This window comes from Thalassophryne amazonica, chromosome 11 (assembly GCF_902500255.1).
Source record: "Thalassophryne amazonica chromosome 11, fThaAma1.1, whole genome shotgun sequence".
Taxonomy (NCBI): domain Eukaryota; kingdom Metazoa; phylum Chordata; class Actinopteri; order Batrachoidiformes; family Batrachoididae; genus Thalassophryne; species Thalassophryne amazonica.
Window position 1 is genome coordinate 86926684 of NC_047113.1, and position 18795 is coordinate 86945478.

At 41.2% G+C, this 18795-nt stretch overlaps 1 protein-coding gene across 1 annotated transcript in view; it reads left to right on the forward strand.

Moving 5' to 3' along the window:
* The window catches only part of snx25 (sorting nexin 25), a 98072-nt gene extending 85316 nt beyond the window's left edge, over window positions 1-12756 (forward strand). The window contains exons 19-22 of the mRNA XM_034182325.1: window positions 3358-3424; window positions 7476-7657; window positions 11835-11935; window positions 12037-12756. Coding sequence (XP_034038216.1) covers window positions 3358-3424; window positions 7476-7657; window positions 11835-11935; window positions 12037-12102 — 416 coding nt within the window. The 3' untranslated portion in view covers window positions 12103-12756. The remainder of the gene's footprint in view (window positions 1-3357; window positions 3425-7475; window positions 7658-11834; window positions 11936-12036) is intronic.
* Window positions 12757-18795: the final 6039 nt, after the last annotated feature.

An 18795-nucleotide genomic window follows, 5' to 3' on the forward strand; every position in this document is an offset into this window, starting at 1 on the left:
CGGAAGCTCCCTTAGAGAAAAGGCTCATCTTTCTGGAAGATACTTGTGTTTTTAACTGCTGCTTTCAGTCAGTATTAGTGTCCTAGTTACGTCCACCAAAGACGTAATCAAGTCATCTGCGTTTATTCATTTATTTTTGTCTGTCTGTTAGCAAGATTACGTCAAAACTACTGCACAGATTTTGACAAAATTTTCACCACAGATAGATGTTAGACCAAGCAAGACTCCATTAATTTAGAATCCGGATTTTAGATCAAGATTTCACTTTATATAGGCTTTAAAGGATTACGTCCAAACTACTTCACGGATTCTCACCAAATTTGCACCACAGATGGAATTTAATGGAATACTCCATTAAATTTGGAGTTGACCTAGATCCAGATTGGCTGACGTCAGAAATCTCCGATTGCTCTTGTTTTATTACTGCAATTTGCGGTAAATGGAACAGATGAGCCACATTTAAAAAATCTGTTTACTTAATTAAAAAAGAAAGCATAGCAGCTTTGACTGCAGCTTTTTAATGCATGGCGGAGCTGTTAAATTGTCAGAGTGTATGTTGGGTTGACTTTAATGTGCTTGCAATGCTTCTGTGAAAGTGTAAGATCAAGAAAGTACAAGTTTTGCATTGGGACCTAGTATCAGCAGGCATCTGGATTAAATTACTCTGATTGTGATCGGGGAGGGATGAGACATCAAGGTCAAGGTTTACTTTATTGTCCCAAGGGAAATTTGTCTTGGGCTTGCAATGCTGTGATTAGAAAAGTAAGAACACATACGATCATACAACAACCACATAATATACAATTACAAGAACACAGGAAACAGTCAAAATTAGATAATCTTCAATGAGGCCCCTCAGTGTCCAGTAATTCGTCTGTAGGTACTATCCAGATTTATTCCAAACATCCCTAATATTCAAGATGTAGTGCATGTGGAAAGTATTCACAGCGCTAAACTTTTTCCACATTTTGTTATGTTAACAGCCTTATTCCAAAATTGATGAACTTCATTTTTTTTCCTACACACAATACCCCATAATGGCAATGTGAAAGTTTTTTTTGTTTTGTTTTGTTTTGGGTTTTTTTTTAGATTTTTGCTAAAACATTTTTAGGATTTTAAAAAACTAAGAAATCATGTGTACATACTGTATTTACTTGATTAATAGCCCAGGCATTTATTTTTCAAACTGTGTGCAGACCCATTGGCTAAAGGAGGCAGGCTCGTATTCAAGGCAGGCTAGTATTAACAAAATGCAGTTTGCTGCTTGCTCTGTACTTTAGAGGTTTCACACATATCCCTGGGTGTGGCGAACCAAAAACAACCGCTTTACATCTGTCATGCAGCATCTAGGTAGTTGTTCTCAATATCTTATAATCAGCTTACCTTGCCATTTTACAATAATTTTGACCATTTGAAGTGTGACTCCTTGCTGGATGGTGATGGTTTGTTCATCTGCACTGGGTTTGGGATCTTTTTCTTCCTCCTCCGGCTGCTGCAGGTCAGTGATGAGGGCTTCATCAGTGCGCCACACACATACACACCCGCGTGTTGGGTGCGTGTGTTGTGTATCGGGCACTTGGGTAATGTATATACAGTAGTGTTCAGAATAATATTAGTGCTATGTGACTAAAAAGATTAATCCAAGTTTTGAGTATATTTCTTATTGTTACATGGGAAACAAGGTACCAGTAGATTCAGTAGATTCTCACAAATCCAGCAAGACCAAGCATTCATGATATGCACACTCTTAAGGCTATGAAATTGGGCTATTAGTTAAAAAAAAGTAGAAAAGGGGGTGTTCACAATAATAGTAGCATCTGCTGTTGATGCTACAAACTCAAAACTATTATGTTCAAACTGCTTTTTTAGAAATCCTGTGAATCACTATACTAGTATTTAGTTGTATAACCACAGTTTTTCATGATTTCTTCACATCTGCGAGGCATTAATTTTGTTGGTTTGGAACCAAGATTTTGCTCGTGTACTAGAGTGCTTGGGGTCATTGTCTTGTTGAAACACCCATTTCAAGGGCATGTCCTCTTCAGCATAAGGCAACCTCTTCAAGTATTTTGACATATCCAAACTGATCCATGATACCTGGTATGCGATATATAGGCCCAACACCATAGTACGAGAAACATGCCCATATCATGATGCTTGCACCACCATGCTTCACTGTCTTCACTGTGAACTGTGGCTTGAATTCAGAGTTTGGGGGTTGTCTCACAAACTCTCTGTGGCCTTTGGAGCCAAAAAGAACAGTTTTACTCTCATCAGTCCACAAAATATTCCTCCATTTCTCTTTAGGCCAGTTGATGTGTTCTTTGGCAAATTGTAACCTCTTCTGCACGTCTTTTATTTAACAGAGGGACTTTGCAGGGGATTCTTGCAAATAAATTAGCTTCACACAGGCGTCTTCTAAGTGTCACAGCACTTACAGGTAACTCCAGACTGTCTTTGATCATCCTGGAGCTGATCAATGGGTGAGCCTTTGCCATTCTGGCTATTCTTCTATCCATTTTGATGGTTGTTTTCCATTTTCTTCCATGCGTCTCTGTTTTTTTTTTGTCCATTTTAAAGCATTGGAGATCACTGTAGACGAACAGCCTATAATTTTTTGCACCTGCGTATAAGTTTTCCCCTCTCCAATCAACTTTTTAATCAAACTATGCTGTTCTTCTGAACAATGTCGTGAACGTCCCATTTTCCTCAGGCTTTCAAAGAGAAAAGCATGTTCAACAGGTGCTGGCTTCATCCTTAAATAGAGGACACCTAATTCACACCTGTTTGTTCCACAAAATTGACGAACTCACTGACTGAATGCCACACTACTATTATTGTGAACACCCCCTTTTCTACTTTTTTTTTTTTAATAATAGCGCAATTTCATAGCCTTAAGAGTGTGCATATCATGAATGCTTGGTCTTGTTGGATTTGTGAGAATCTACTGAATCTACTGGTACCTTGTTTCCCATGTAACAATAAGAAATATACTCAAAACCTGGATTAATCTTTTTAGTCACATAGCACTACTATTATTCTGAACGTTACTGTAAATTCTGGCCCAACATGAACCAGTAGTGAGCATCTAGAGTCACATCCAAGAGTAAGCTACTGGATTTGGTCCCAGCTCACCAACACACATGATCATGACATAATTACTCCACACATGCTGCAATACGACATGCGTTTATCTACAAACCTAGTGTGAGGGCAATTCATATCTCATCATTGTGTTGTCTACGGCTGGTTTAACTCTGTTCAAGTCCTATATTTTTATATCCAAAACTGCACACGAAGTATTTGATCTGATTATGTCTAAAAGTTCACTGTCTCTCTCCTGCTCTTCCTCTGCAGTGTTTAAGTGGGTGAGGAAGACACTTATTGCACTAGTCCAGGTGACGTTTGGACGAACTATCAACAAGTAAGTCGAAAGTAATTTTGAAACCTGTAGTTCAGTTCATTTGTTCTGAAACGAATTAATTTCTGAAACTCCCCACACTCATCTGCTGTACATGGTACGTGTTACCCTGGTGGCCAAATAAATTCACTGATATTTTCCATAATCAGTACACGGATCAGACGTTTATGGTATTTTGTCCTCCATTAGGGCTGCTTTTCACTTTCACAATGAGAAACATCAGTCTTTGTTTTCGATAGGGCCAATTCATTGTTTTTTATATATATATATATTCCCAAGGCTTCAGTCCAACTCTGTGAATGTCCTTGAGTGGCCCAGCCAGAGCCCAGAGTTAAGCCTGGGTCCCACTGAATAATGAAGGATGAAGAAGGAGCCACGCATGGATGTCAGTGATTATTCGAAGAATGACCCACGTTTTCATCGATCACGTATCCGCTATGAAGGTTCCTCTATGTGCCTCTCTCTACCCCACATGTGCCATGTAGCAGCCTCGAGTGAGCCACGACCGACCTGTCATTAGAGCGTTGAATGGCTTGCATCAGCCACATTAAGCCACGTAGCGCCGTGATAACGCCATGTTGGCGCACGTTTAGGCATGGGTTTGGTCCAAACCTCCAGTCCTCCCACACCTGGTCCCTTTAAAGTGTGGGTTTTCAATTCACAGATTCACAGCAGCATTTAAAGATGTCTAAAAATAGACACTCCAGCACAGATCTGCAGTTGTGCGCTGTGCGCCAGGTTGCTGTCCACCTGTAATGTACCAGACCAGCTAGAACCGAACCACGGTTTCCTGGAGAGCCGACTCTGTGCGCCTCGCTGGCTCTGCGGCTTGCTGGCTTTTCTTCTGCAGCTTTAAACACACAAAACTTTATGTTTGTCCATTTACTTCTGCAGAGTCGCTCTTTTGCGCGCACTGATGTTGTCCTTTGATGGAGAGCCGCCTCTGTGCTCTTTCCATCCGTGGCTTGCTGGCTTTATTTTTTTCCCTGGCTTTAAACAGTCATTTTTACACCATGATTCCACTTTTAACTTTGTGTTCATCCGTTTATTTCTGCAAAAGCGCTCTTTTGCGCACGGTACCGTTCTGCATACAGAATGAGGTGGCCGCTTCATTATATACACCTGTGGATCATTTAAAAAAAAAATATATATATATATATATATGTATATATATATATATATATATATATGTATATATATATATATATATATATATATATATATATATGAGGTCTGTGAGAAAAGTAACGGATCTTATTATTTTTTTCAAAAACTATATGGAATTGAATCACGTGTGATTACATCAGACATGCTTGAACCCTCGTGGGCATGCGAGAGTTTTTTCACGCCTGTCGGTTACGTCATTCGCCTGTGGGCAGTCTTTGAGTGAGGAGTGGCCCACCCTCTCGTCGATTTTTTTCATTGTTTAGGAATGGCTCAGAGACTGCTGCTTTGTTTGATAAAATTTTTTTCAAAACCTGTAAGGCACAACTGAGTGGACACCATTCGATAAATTCAGCTGGTTTTCGGTGAAAATTTTAACGGCTGATGAGAGATTTTGGAGTTTTACTGTCGCCGTAAGGATGGCCCACGGCGCCGGACGGCAATCTGCGCTCCGAGGCAGCGTCGTCTCGCTGTTTCAAGCTGAAAATTTCCTAATTTCAGGCTCTGTGGACCCAAGACGTCGTGAGATAACAGGGAACTTTCAGAAGAATTCGGGATCAGGGGTTTAACCAGACATTCCACTGTTAAACGAGATTTTGTAATGAAAGAACATGCGGGCAGATTCGCATGTCGAGCCGGACCCGACCGCGGGGGGTCGTCACAGGAAAAACACCTCTGTTGGAAACCTTAACGGACAAGTTGGAACATGCCCAAGCTGTTAAACAATTTCTCAGATACTCACTTGTTGAAAGCCATCAAAAGCTGCCTGAATTTTACAAATGGTTTTCAACACGGAGGTGTTTTTCATGTCGCGGCGCAGACGGATTTGCCACGTCGTCACGGATCTGACTCGGCAAATTCGTCCGCACGTTCTTTCATTACAAAATCTCCTTTAACAGTGGAATGTCCAGGTAAACTCCTGATGCCGGCTTCTTCTGAAACTTCTCTGTTCTCTGACGACGTCCTGGGTGAACAGAGCATTAAATTAGGATGTTTTCAGCTTGAAACAGCCAGACGGACACCACCTCCGACCGCGCCGTGCCGATCCGCTTCGTGGGCTGTGCTTAAAGCGAAAGAAACTCCACAATCTCTCATCAGCCATTAAACTTTACACCGAAAACCAGCTGAATTTCTCGAATAGTGTCCACATGGATATCCCTCACCAGTCCTGAAAAAATTTGATAAAGCAACGCGCGCCGTCTCCCTGCAGCTTCTCAGACAAAGAGATTCCGACGGGAGGGGGAGTCCGCACCTCACTCAGAGCCTGCCCACAGGCGAATGACGTCACCGACAGGCATGACAAAACTCACGCATGCGCACGAGGGTTCAAGCTTGTCTGATGTAAAAACATATGAATCAAATCCATTTATTTTTTGAAAAAATAAAAAGGACCGCTTTTTTTATCGCAGACCTCATGTATATATATATATCTTTATTTCTTCTGCAGCTTACAAGTCACCATGATACAACTTTTAACTTTGTGTTATGTTTTCAAAATCGGTCTTTTGCGCGCTCTCCTCCTGTGTTGCCGCACAGCTTCTGCTCTGCTTTTAGCGGCTCCACTGGAGTTATCTTCCATGGCTTTAAACACACTTTCACGCAGTCACCCAAATTTTAACTTTGTGTTCGTCCAATATTGACTGAAAAATCACTCGTTTGTGAGCTGGCGTTCTGCCTAAATGCTCATTTGAAGCGTGATGATGAGTCACTGCCTCAGTGTGTCAGTGCGCACACACAGCGGAGCTCATGTGATCCATTAACAAGATATTAAATCAACATACTTTTACATACAACAGACATCAACATACAACAGACATACTTTTACAGCAAGGAACTGTTTTATCAAGCTATAAAAAAAACATTAAAAGTAGCTACCTTAAGCTGTTCCACATGGAGCAGGAAAGAGAGGAAAAAAGTGTCCAGATGAAACAGTCATCTGTGATTCCAGAAGTGATTAGAGGTGTTTTCAGCATCCAAGGTTTGGCAGAAAATGATTAATCTGCTACAAAATAATTATTTTATATAGAGTCCAGTGCACAGAGCAGGTGGAATTGTGTGTGCAAGAGGAGAGCCGCTCCAAAAATAGCCTCTCAGGTCCTGCGTAGCTGCCAGGTGCACGGATAATGGGCTTTTAGCAGACTCATAAACACCACACAAATGCCCCTAAGCCGTCGCAGTAACTCGTATACAAACTGCGCCACGCTGTTGTTGCTCAATTTTGAACTTCTTTAAATTAGAGCCACACTCAGAGAGGAGCCTCGTTAACTGAAGATAATGCCTCTAAGAGCCACTCAGAGCCATGAAACTCCCACGATAGTTGAAGAAACCCTCTCATAGCAAAGAAAACATGCTGCGTGGCTCCTTCTTCATCCTTCATTATTCAGTGGGATCCAGGCCTTAAATCTGACTGAACATCTCTGGAGAGATCTGAAAATGGCTGGGCACCAGCGCTCCTCATCCAACCTGATGGAGCTTGAGAGGTGCTGCAAAGAGGAATGGGCAAAACTGCCCAAAGATAGGTGCACCAAGCTTGTGGCATCATATTCAAGAATTGCTGCCAAAGATGCAACAAGTATTGACATATTGATATAACAAGTATTGAGCAAAGGGTATGAATACTTATGTAGATGTGATTTCTTAATTTTTCATTTTTAATAAATTTGCAAAAAAAAAAAAAAAAAAAAAACTTTTTTCAAGTTGCCATTATGGGGTTATTGTCGGTCGAAGCTTGAGGGGGAAACATGAATTTAATCCATTTTGGAATAAGGCTGTAACATAACAAAATGTGGAAAATGTAAAGTGCTGTGAATACTTTCTGAATGTACCGTAACTTCCATAACCAGCAGGATTCATTATTAACATCATTAACATCTTGTGTGTTTTATTTCAGACAGATCCGGGACACAGTCAACTGGATCTTCTCTGAACAGATGTTGGTGTGTTACATCAGCGTGTTCAGGGACACCTTGTGGCCTAATGGAACGTTGGCACCACGTGTCCGAGTCCGAAGTGACTCTGAACGTAATGAGACTAAGGAACGGGCTCAGCAGAAACTACTGGACAACATTCCAGGTACAAATACCACCTATAGCCTATGTCCTTCACAGTGCTTGGCTGAGTATAATGGAGCTCTTAGCTGTCAACACAGCTTCATGTTCTAAATGTGTCTATTTTCATGTTTTCTTTGTGGTCAAACTTGGAAGCATCACTTTGCAAGTTGTTTTGATGCCTGTCACAAGAAGTGTATCTCATCCCTCAGTTCTCTCCACATTTTAGTTCTGTCTGATGTTTAACCCCCCATCACACATAGCAAGAATGTGCAGGAACCAGGCCGAAACAGCAAACAATGCCATAATTGGACACAGTCGAGAGGGAAAGAGGCGTGGTTAGCAATGTCAGAATGCATCCAGATTACCTCATCCACACCTTCACGATGGCATCCAAAGCTCATGTAGACAACAGTTTAGATGATACAGACTGCTGTCAGACAGCCATAAAAGGCGCTGAAAACTGCCCGATGTCCAAACGTCTGGATGGCAAACACAGGGCCAGAGTTGGAGGGAGCACTGTGTTCCTCACGCATACGAGCATGCATGTGTGTGGGGCGCACATGCTGAAATGATCACTCAGATGTGTGTGTATCCATAACGGCTGCATGAGCCACTAAACATGGGTGCGCGTGCCACTGGACAACCTTTGCTGAAAGTTTGCAGCTTTCACACCGTGCGTCAGACGCAACCATTCCAGCGAACTTTAATTTCTTTTTACTTTTTCTCACTTCAGGAGCACAACGCAACTCTGTCCACAGTGATGTCAGTTGAATTATCACATGGGATTTATTTTTGCTGTGGTTATTTGCAGCACACAGCAGCCACGTGACAGGCTTTTCACCACAGGATGAGAGTTGGTTCCTGTGCACTCTGCGCTGTGAAATGATCGTGGTTCCGTGCTGGAAGTGAGTTTCATGTTTAATAATGTTGTCACTGCCTGGAGATACAGTTCCACGTCACACCTCCTATACAGTTTAGATCAAGTAATATGTATATTACAGCGGTGAGATCCGTTCAGCTCCGAGCCTCTGATGCATGCAATGATGCATGACTGCGCATGAGACCACGGAAAGTCACAGCGGCACGTGGTGCTTTTGGTTTGATTGCATGCTGTTCACGCCCACATGTATGTACCACATACATGTTATTACATATTAGCATTTCCTTTGCCCTCCCTGGCCGGGGTCCACTGGAGGTGGACATCCGTGGCACAACATGCCGGCAGGCTTTGCTGTGGCCGATTGATCTCAGCTCAATCAACTGCGATCAGATAGTTTCAGATGCTGTTTTGATGCTGTCAGAATATGTAGACTGAGATCAGATGATGCAAAAACTGCACATAGACCGCCATCAAATGTGCGTTCCATCACGATGGTGCCAAGAATGTTTTGTACATGTGCAACACACTCGACACAGCCGAGAGAATGGGACAAATATGTAGACTGCGGTCTGTAGGTCTTCAGACCGCACCTCAATACTTCCCGATTGTGGCCGGATGTGTCATTCTGACGCCATTCGGCCTCAATCGATGTATGTGTGATGGGGTATTAGGTAGAACTCCCCATCAGGAACAAAACTTGGTTGTTTGTTGATTTTCACCTTGTAAGGAAATTGTTTATACCTTTGTTTATTTTCAGCAAAACTATCTTTTCCCTCAGTTCTCATCTCTATACTTGGTTGTCATTTTGTGTGATTTTCTTTAACATGGCAGTAATCCAGTTACATTGTTTTTATGAACTTTTTAAGATATCATGGGCCAGGATTAACTACTACGCCATTGATGTTCTAATTAGAAGAATAAAATCGAAGATAATAGGAATAAAATATTGCAGCTTTGAAATGGTTTCTGTTGTACTTTGGCATTATTTCTTTCCAGGATTTAAGATTGTGATGATGGCTAAATGTACTACTTTTTTTTCAGGATCTCCTGCCGGTCAAGCTTGTTAAAGATTTCTGTTTTTGTTCTCTGGCTCTTTATGCTTCATTTATGCTTCATTCCTATTTGGCACAAGTGTGTACTTGGGTGATCACCCAACACTTTGTATTACTGACTTGTGAGGACCGGGGGGATTTGTCATCTCCTAATGACTCTTGTTTAAAAAGCTAAGCTACTTCTTACGTATTCATCAGAATATGATCTTTTAGAATCTTTACATTTGGCCTTCAGAGCACGTCATTTCACAGAGACTCACTTCCATCAGAGTTATTCATGCGGCCTTTGATCACTGTATTTTTCTGGGAAGAAATTATAATTATTTTAACATTTCTGGTAGAGTGTGTTAGTGGCTGAGATCTTTTATTCATTCCAGTGTGTTTGTTTTAATGGCATGATGTTTGAATTTTACACGTTGCATCAAGGCTCTCTTTTGGGTCCACTGTTCTCTCTTCATATAGCACTTTTTTGTTGGATTATATGTAGGTGTTGGTTCATTTTCTGATCACCTATAGATGAGGTCTGGCTGCAGTCGAAAGTTGGATGTTGAATCTGTTGGATGTCTATGTTGGATCTCAAATTCCTTCAGTGGCTTCTTGTTAATGTGAGAGTAAATTTTAGGTTTAGTTGTTGACTGTTATTCACCCTTTCTTGTCCTATGTAACATATTGAGCCATATATACAGGCTTGTGTCCAGTGGATGCAGATTTACTTTATGTTCTAAGGTCACTGTATTTTGCAGACTATGTAGCCTTAGCCAAAAATGTATCATGGAGAGGAAAAAACACATCCCATCAGTCTATACATCTCATTTATTTCTGAAGTATGGTGTTTCTGCTTCATGCAACAAGAAGCAAAACAAATTTACCCTGTACAGAAATGTTATAATGCAAACACTGCGTTACTGAGCAGAAGTTAACAGGTTAGTTTTATAGGATTGTACAAGGCACAAGGAACTCAAGAGTCAACTGCTTCTTGTCAGCACTGACCACACTTTGTGTGTTCAGAGTTGATGTACAGAGTTACTTCAGTAAAATTTACATTTAGTCTTACCTTTGTGTAGTCATCCTTGTGGTCCTGGTTGTCCCACAAAATGCAAACAAGTCAGGTGCCAGTTATGTCCTGTCTTTATTCAAGAGTGTATGAAGATTATTCTCTCTCTATTCAAGATCATGGTCTTTCAGTTTGTGAGCATGGTTCATTAATTTTACTGGTGAATAACACCCAGTTGTCATCCAGCTTAAGGTGCCACCTTCTGCTCTGGAGTGTGGGTCAAGCAGTATCTCATTCAGATCAGTATACAGGACCAGCTTTATATTTGTATCTAAACAATGTATATCACTGTGATTTTTTTTTTTCCCTTTTTTTTTTTTTTTTTGCATCTAAATAGGCTGAGAGCACTGAACTTTATTTCTGTATTTATCTTATGTTAATTTGCTGTTTTATGGAATGATTTTAAATTAAATTCCTCATAAATATGCCTAATCTAAGATTGTGTCTTTTGTAATCTAATTGAACTAATACGCTGATAGTACATCATTATATTTGCTTTGTGTAGTTTCTTTGTAGTTATATTAATCATTTCTATACTTACTCACGGCGTGCAGCCAGTGTTCTCCGTGTAAACCTGATCCTGCCACATCTCAGAAGCAGGGATCTGGTTAGTACTTGGATGGGAGACTTCTTAAGAAGAGCAGGAGGGGCTGTGCCTGTTTCTCCAGGTAGAACTAGAGTTGTGTCAGGAAGGGCATCAGGTATAAATCCTGTGCTAGATTCACTGTGGTGACCCTGAATGGACGGGGCAGAAGAGAGAACAACATACTGTACATAATCACAGAGTAGTATGTTTTGTAACTTAATAATATTCAATATACTTAATTTTGTTGTCCTTTTGGTTAGTTAGGACTGTTTAATTAAATGTCTGATCACTTCTCCGCTGTTACAAGTTCATCAAATGTTTAATAATTTACATCATAATATATTCAAGTTACCTTTCTCACATCCAGTATATTAAATATCAAGCTCTAAGTGACTGTCCTGCAAGAAAACAATTTTATTTTAAAGCTTGGCTTGATTGGACTCTTAAGGACAAATAAAATAACCCAGAGTAGTTGAACAAGTGTTGTCAGTTTTGTTTGTATGTTTGAAAAATTTGTATTACATATGTGTTGCCTTGTTAAAATATTTGCAGTGTGGGTGCAGGAATCATGACCACCTATCTTAATATGATTTTTATTTATTCATTCATTTTTCTTTTTTGTATCAGATGCACTAGCAAACCTAGTTGGCCAGCAGAATGCTCGCTATGGGATCATCAAGGTGTTCAATGCCCTGCAGGAGGCCAGCGCCAACAAGCACCTTCTCTATGTGAGAAGAATGGATCGAGTTCCACAGAATAAAATCTTATTTCATTTGTGAAATTCAACATCTTTTCAAATGTAATGATTTAGTTTCATTGTTCCTCATAGGTCTTGATGGAAATGTTACTCAAGGAGCTGTGTCCTGAACTGAGTGCAGAGGTGGACCACATCTGAACACTTCATCTTTTAGGCCTTTTTGTAGCTGATCAATCAAACGGCGGCCCTCTGCGGTAGAAGGAGGCGCTCCTTTGTTCAAAGCTCAGACACAAAGCAGCTGTTGGTCTGAGCTGTGATGCCATAAAAAAGAAAAGCATTAATGATGCCAGACTGAAACCAATGATCTTTGAATTTTGTGGCACATATCTACATTATTTTTTTCTGTCTGAATCATCAGAACATGTGATTTATCCTAATTTATGAAAGGGTCATTTTGCCATTACATCAGATATGTACCACAGAGACCTAAAATTACATGTAATTATTTTTTTCCTGTGCAAATAATACAGTCTCCAGATTTGAAAGGAGGGCAAAGATGATCGCTGTGATGTAATTTTCTCAGATTGACAGTTTGTGGATGTGGATTAAATGGTATGATGACAGTTCAGATTTTCTGTTGCACTGAAAAAGTAACTGGTGTCAGTCTTTGACCACAGACATCCAAACACTTTTCAACACACATCCTGAGCAAAACCCATGTCTGTGATTATTGTTAAAGCTTGTAATTGTGCAATATGTCATGTAAAAGTCATCGTGATTTTATTTATGATTATTATTGATAGTTTTTATTTTTACCAAAAATGTTTAGAGTGTTTATATCAGCAATAAATTGCAAAAAAAAAAAAAAAAAAAAGTGTGGCAATTTTATTCTCTAAAATCATTCTCTTGTTGATAGATTTCCTAAATTTTATGAAAACCATGACCTTGGTGTGTGTGTGTGTGTGTGTGTGTGTGTGTGTGTGTGTGTGTGTGTGTGTGTGTGTGTGTGTGTGTGTGTGTGTGTGTGTGTGTACACACACACACACACACACTCGGTCATCTTCAACCACTTATCCGAGATCGGGTCGTGGGGCAGCAGTTTTCGTAGGGGGCCCCAGCCTTCCCTCTCCCATGCTACATTGACGACCTCTGGCTGGGGGATCCTGATGCTTTCCCAGGCCAGTATGGAGATATTCGCAGTGTTCAGAATAATAATAGTGCTATGACTAAAAAGATTAATCCAGGTTTTGAGTATATTTCTTACTGTTACATGGGAAACGAGGTACCAGTAGATTCAGTAGATTCTCACAAATCCAACAAGACCAAGCTTTCATGATATGTACACTCTTAAGGCTATGAAATTGGGCCATTAGTAAAAAAAAAAAAAAAAAAAGTAGAAAAGGGGGTGTTCACAATAATAGTAGTGTGGTATTCAGTCAGAGTTCATCAATTTTGTGGAATAAACAGGTGTGAATCAGGTGTCCCCTATTTAAGGATGAAGCCAGCACCTGTTGAACATGCTTTTCTCTTTGAAAAGCCTGAGGAAAATGGGCCATTCAAGACATTGTTCAGAAGAACAGCGTAGTTTGATTAAAAAGTTGATTGGAGAGGGGAAAACATATACACAGGTGCAAAAAATTACAGGCTGTTCATCTACAATGACCTCCAATGCTTTAAAATGGACACACACACACAAAAAAAAAAAACAGACACGTGGAAGAAAATGGAAAACAACCATCAAAATGGAGAGAAGAATAACCAGAATGGCAAAGGCTCACCCATTGATCAGCTCCAGGATGATCAGAGACAGTCTGGAGTTACCTGTAAGTGCTGTGACAGAAGACGCCTGTGTGAAGCTAATTTATTTGCAAGAATCCCCTGCAAAGTCCCTCTGTTAAATAAAAGACGTGCAGAAGAGGTTACAATTTGCCAAAGAACACATCAACTGGCCTAATGAGAAATGGAGGAATATTTTGTGGACTGATGAGAGTAAAATTGTTCTTTTTGGGTCCAAGGACTGCAGACAGTTTGTGAGACGACCCCCAAACTCTGAATTCAAGCCACAGTTAACAGTGAAGCATGGTGGTGCAAGCATCATGATATGGGCATGTTTCTCTTACTATGGTGTTGGGCCTATATATTGCATACCAGGTATCATGGATCAGTTTGGATATGTCAAAATACTTGAAGAGGTCATGTTGCCTTATGCTGAAGAGGACATGCCCTTGAAATGGGTGTTTCAACAAGACAATGACCCCAAGCACACTAGTAAACCAGCAAAATCTTGGTTCGAAACCAACAAAATTAATGCCTCGCAGATGTGAAGAAATCATGAAAAACTGTGGTTATACAACAAAATACTAGTTTAGTGATTCACAGGATTGCTAAAAAAGCAGTTTGAACATGATAGTTTTGAGTTTGTAGCTTCAACAGCAGATGCTACTATTATTGTGAACACCCTTTTTCTACTTTTTTTTTTTTTTTTTTACTAATAGCCCAATTTCATAGCCTTAAGAGTGTGCATATCATGAATGCTTGGTCTTGTTGGATTTGTGAGAATCTACTGAATCTACTGGTACCTTGTTTCCCATGTAACAATAAGAAATATACTCAAAACCTGGATTAATCTTTTTAGTCACATAGCACTACTATTATTCTGAACACTACTGTATAATCTCTTCGCCTACTCCTCTTTCTCCTCCCAGGTGGACGTACATGGAACAACCCTCAATGCGAAGGAGCAGCAACTCTACTCCGAGCTCCCCAGGGATGACTGAGCTTCTCACCCAATAAGAGAGACACCAGCCACCGTCGTAAGGAAGTCCATTTCAGCTGCTTGCACCCGCAATGTAGTTCTTTTGGTCATGACCTAACCCTCATGACCATAGGTGAGAGTGGGAACAAAGATTGACTAGTAGACTAGCTTTTTTTTGCTCAGCTCCCTTTTTGTCACAACAGTACGATAAGAGTGAATGCAACACCCCCCCCGCTGCACCGACTCCAGCCAATCTTATGCTCCATTGCCCCCTCACTCGTGAACAAGACCCCGAGGTACTTGAACTCCTTCATTTGGGGCAAGACCGTATTCCCTACCCAGAGAAGGCAATCCATCGGTTTCCTTCTGAGAACCATGGCCTCAGATTCATCACAGCCGCTTCACACTCAGCTGTGAACCGGTCCAATGAGTGTTGGAGGTCACCAGCTGATGAAGCCAACAGGACCACAACTGCAAAAAGCAGTGAGACCCTGAGCCCACCAAACTGGAAACCCTCCTCCCCCAGACTACGCTTCGATATCCTGTCCAGCCCTAGTGGACACCAGGGCTGTGCCTTCTCTCTCTCTCTCTCGCTCTCTCTCTGCAGAACGTTCCGGGTTCAAATCCCACCCCTGCCACATTTCTCCATGTAATGTGGAGTTGCGTCAGGAAGGGCATCTGGTGTATGTAAAACCTGTGCCAATTCAAAATGCAGATCCACCTTGGATTTGCTGTGGCGAACCCGAGTACAAACAAGGGAGCAGCCGAAGGGACTTACTTTTAGTATATACACTCAACAAAAATATAAACGCAACACTTTTGGTTTTGCTCCCATTTTGTATGAGATGAACTCAAAGATCTAAAACTTTTTCCACATACACAATATCACCATTTCCCTCAAATACTGTTCACAAACCAGTCTAAATCTTTGATAGTGAGCACGTCTCGCTGAGATAATCCATCCCACCTCACAGGTGTGCCATATCAAGATGCTGATTAGACACCATGATTAGTGCACAGGTGTGCCTTAGACTGCCCTCAATAAAAGGCCACTCTGAAAGGTGCAGTTTTGTTTTATTGGGGGGGATACCAGTCAGTATCTGGTGTGACCACCATTTGCCTCATGCAGTGCAACACATCTCCTTCGCATAGAGTTGATCAGGTTGTCAATTGTGGCCTGTGGAATGTTGGTCCACTCCTCTTCAATGGCTGTGCAAAGTTGCTGGATATTGGCAGGAACTGGTACACGCTGTCGTATACGCCGGTCCAGAGCATCCCAAACATGCTCAATGGGTGACATGTCTGGTGAGTATGCCGGTCATGCAAGAACTGGGAGATTTTCAGCTTCCAAGAATTGTGTACAGATCCTTGCAACATGGGGCTGTGCATTATCCTGCTGCAACATGAGGTGATGTTCTTGGATGTATGGCACAACAATGGGCCTCAGGATCTCGTCACAGTATCTCTGTGCATTCAAAATGCCATCAATAAAATGCACCTGTGTTCTTCGTCCATAACAGACGCCTGCCCATACCATAACCCCACCGCCACCATGGGCCACTCGATCAACAACATTGACATCAGAAAACCGCTCACCCACACGACACCACACACGCTGTCTGCCATCTGCCCTGAACAGTGTGAACCGGGATTCATCCGTGAAGAGAACACCTCTCCAACGTGCCAAACGCCAGTGAATGTGAGCATTTGCCCACTCAAGTCGGTTACTTGAGTGGGCAAAGTGGGTTGAGTGGGTTGGTTCAAGTCGAACTGGAGTCAGGTCGAGACCCCGATGAGGACTACGAGCATGCAGATGAGCTTCCCTGAGACGGTTTCTGACAGTTTGTGCAGAAATTCTTTGGTTATGCAAACCGATTGTTTCAGCAGCTGTCCGAGTGGCTGGTCTCCGACGATCTTGGAGGTGAACATGTTGGATGTGGAGGTCCTGGGCTGGTGTGGTTACACGTGGTCTGCGGTTGTGAGGCTGGTTGGATGTACTGCCAAATTCTCTGAAACGCCTTTGGAGATGGCTTATGGTAGAGAAATGAGCATTCAATACACGAGCAATAGCTCTGTTTGACATTCCTGCTGTCAGCATGCCAATTGCACGCTCCCTCAAATCTTGCGACATCTGTGGCATTGTGCTGTGTGATAAAACTGCACCTTTCAGAGTGGCCTTTTATTGTGGGCAGTCTAAGGCACACCTGTGCACTAATCATGGTGTCTAATCAGCATCTTGATATGGCACACCTGTGAGATGGGATGGATTATCTCGGCAAAGGAGAAGTGCTCACTATCACAGATTTAGACTGGTTTGTGAACAATATTTGAGGGAAATGGTGATATTGTGTATGTGGAAAAAGTTTTAGATCTTTGAGTTCATCTCATACAAAATGGGAGCAAAACCAAAAGTGTTGCGTTTATATTTTTGTTGAGTGTATATATATATATATATATATATATATATATATATATATATATATACACACACACACACACAGTTGTATGCAAAAGCTTGGGCACCCCTGATAATTTTTATGACTTTCTTTAATAAATCAAAGGTTGTCTGGATCTGAAATTTTAGTTAAATATGTCATATAGCAGATGAACACACTACTTGAGAAGTGAAATAGTTTCTAGTATTTACATAAAGTGTTAATTATTGAAACAAAATTAGGCAGGTGCATAATGGGCACCCTTGTCATTTCACTGATCTGAATACATTTAGCACTAATTACTGGAACACAAAATCGGTTTGGTTGGCTCATTGACCCTTGACCTCCTTACACAGGTGAATCCAATTATGAGAAAGGGTATTTAAGGTGGCCATTTACAAATGTTTCTCCTCTTTGCATCTCTTCAAATAAGTGGCAACATGGCACCCTCTAAACAACTCTCAGATGGCCTGAAAACAGATTGTTCAACATCATGGTTTAGGGGAAGGATAGAAAAAGCTATCTCAGATTTCAGCTGTGAGTTTCCACTATGAGGAACATAGTGAGGAAATGGAAGACCGCAGACACAGTACTAGTTAAGGACCGAAGTGGCAGGCCAAGAAAAATCTCTGATAAGCTGAAGCAAAGGATGGTGAGAACAGTCATAGTCAACCCACAGACCTGCTCCAAAGACCTACAACATGATCTTGCTGCAGATAGTGTGCATCGTTCAACTATACAGTGCATTTTGCACAAGGAGATGCTGTAATGCAGAGGAAGCCTTTTCTGCGTACACACCACAGAGTCACTTGAGGTATGCTAAAGCACATTTGGACAAGCCAGCTTCATTTTGGAATAAGTTGTTGTGGACTGATGAAACTAAAATTGAGTTATTTGGACATAACAAGGGGCGGTATGCATGGCTGAAAAAGAACACAGCAAAAAAAAAAAAAACACTTGCTACCTACAGTAAAATTTGGAGGTGGTTCCATCATGCTGTGGGGCTGTGTGGCCAGTGCAGGTACTGGGAATCTTGTTAAAGTTGAGGGACACATGGATTTCAGCAAGTATCACCGGATTCTTGAGAACAATGTTCATGAATCAGTGACAAATTTGAAGCTGCGCCAGGGCTGGATCTTTCAACAAGACGACGACCCTAAACGCTGCTCAAAATCTACTAAGTCATTCATGCAGAGGAACAAGTATAGCATTGTGATATGGCCAACTCAGTCCCCGGACCTGAATATTATTGAAAATCTGTGGTGTGATTTTAAGCAGGTTGTCCATGCTCGGAAACCAACAAACCTGAGATGTTTTGTAAAGAAGAGTGGTTCAAAATACCTTCAATCAGAATGCAGAGTCTCATTGGAAGCTATAGGAAGCATTTAGAGGCTGTTATTTATGCAAAAGGAGGATCTACTAAATATTGATGTATTTTTTGTTGTGCCCAAATTTATGCACTTGCCTAATTTTGTTTAAAGAATTATTGCACACTTTCTGTAAATCTTAGAAACTTCATTTCACTTCTCAAATATCACTGTTTGTCTGCTATATGATATATTTAACCAAAATTGCAGATCCAAACAACCAATGATTTATAAAAGAAAATCATGGAAATCATCAGGGGTGCCCATAAGTACAGGGGCCCCCATTCTTCCCCACAGCTGGGTAGATGGAGGTGCCAGGGTTCGAACAGAAGTT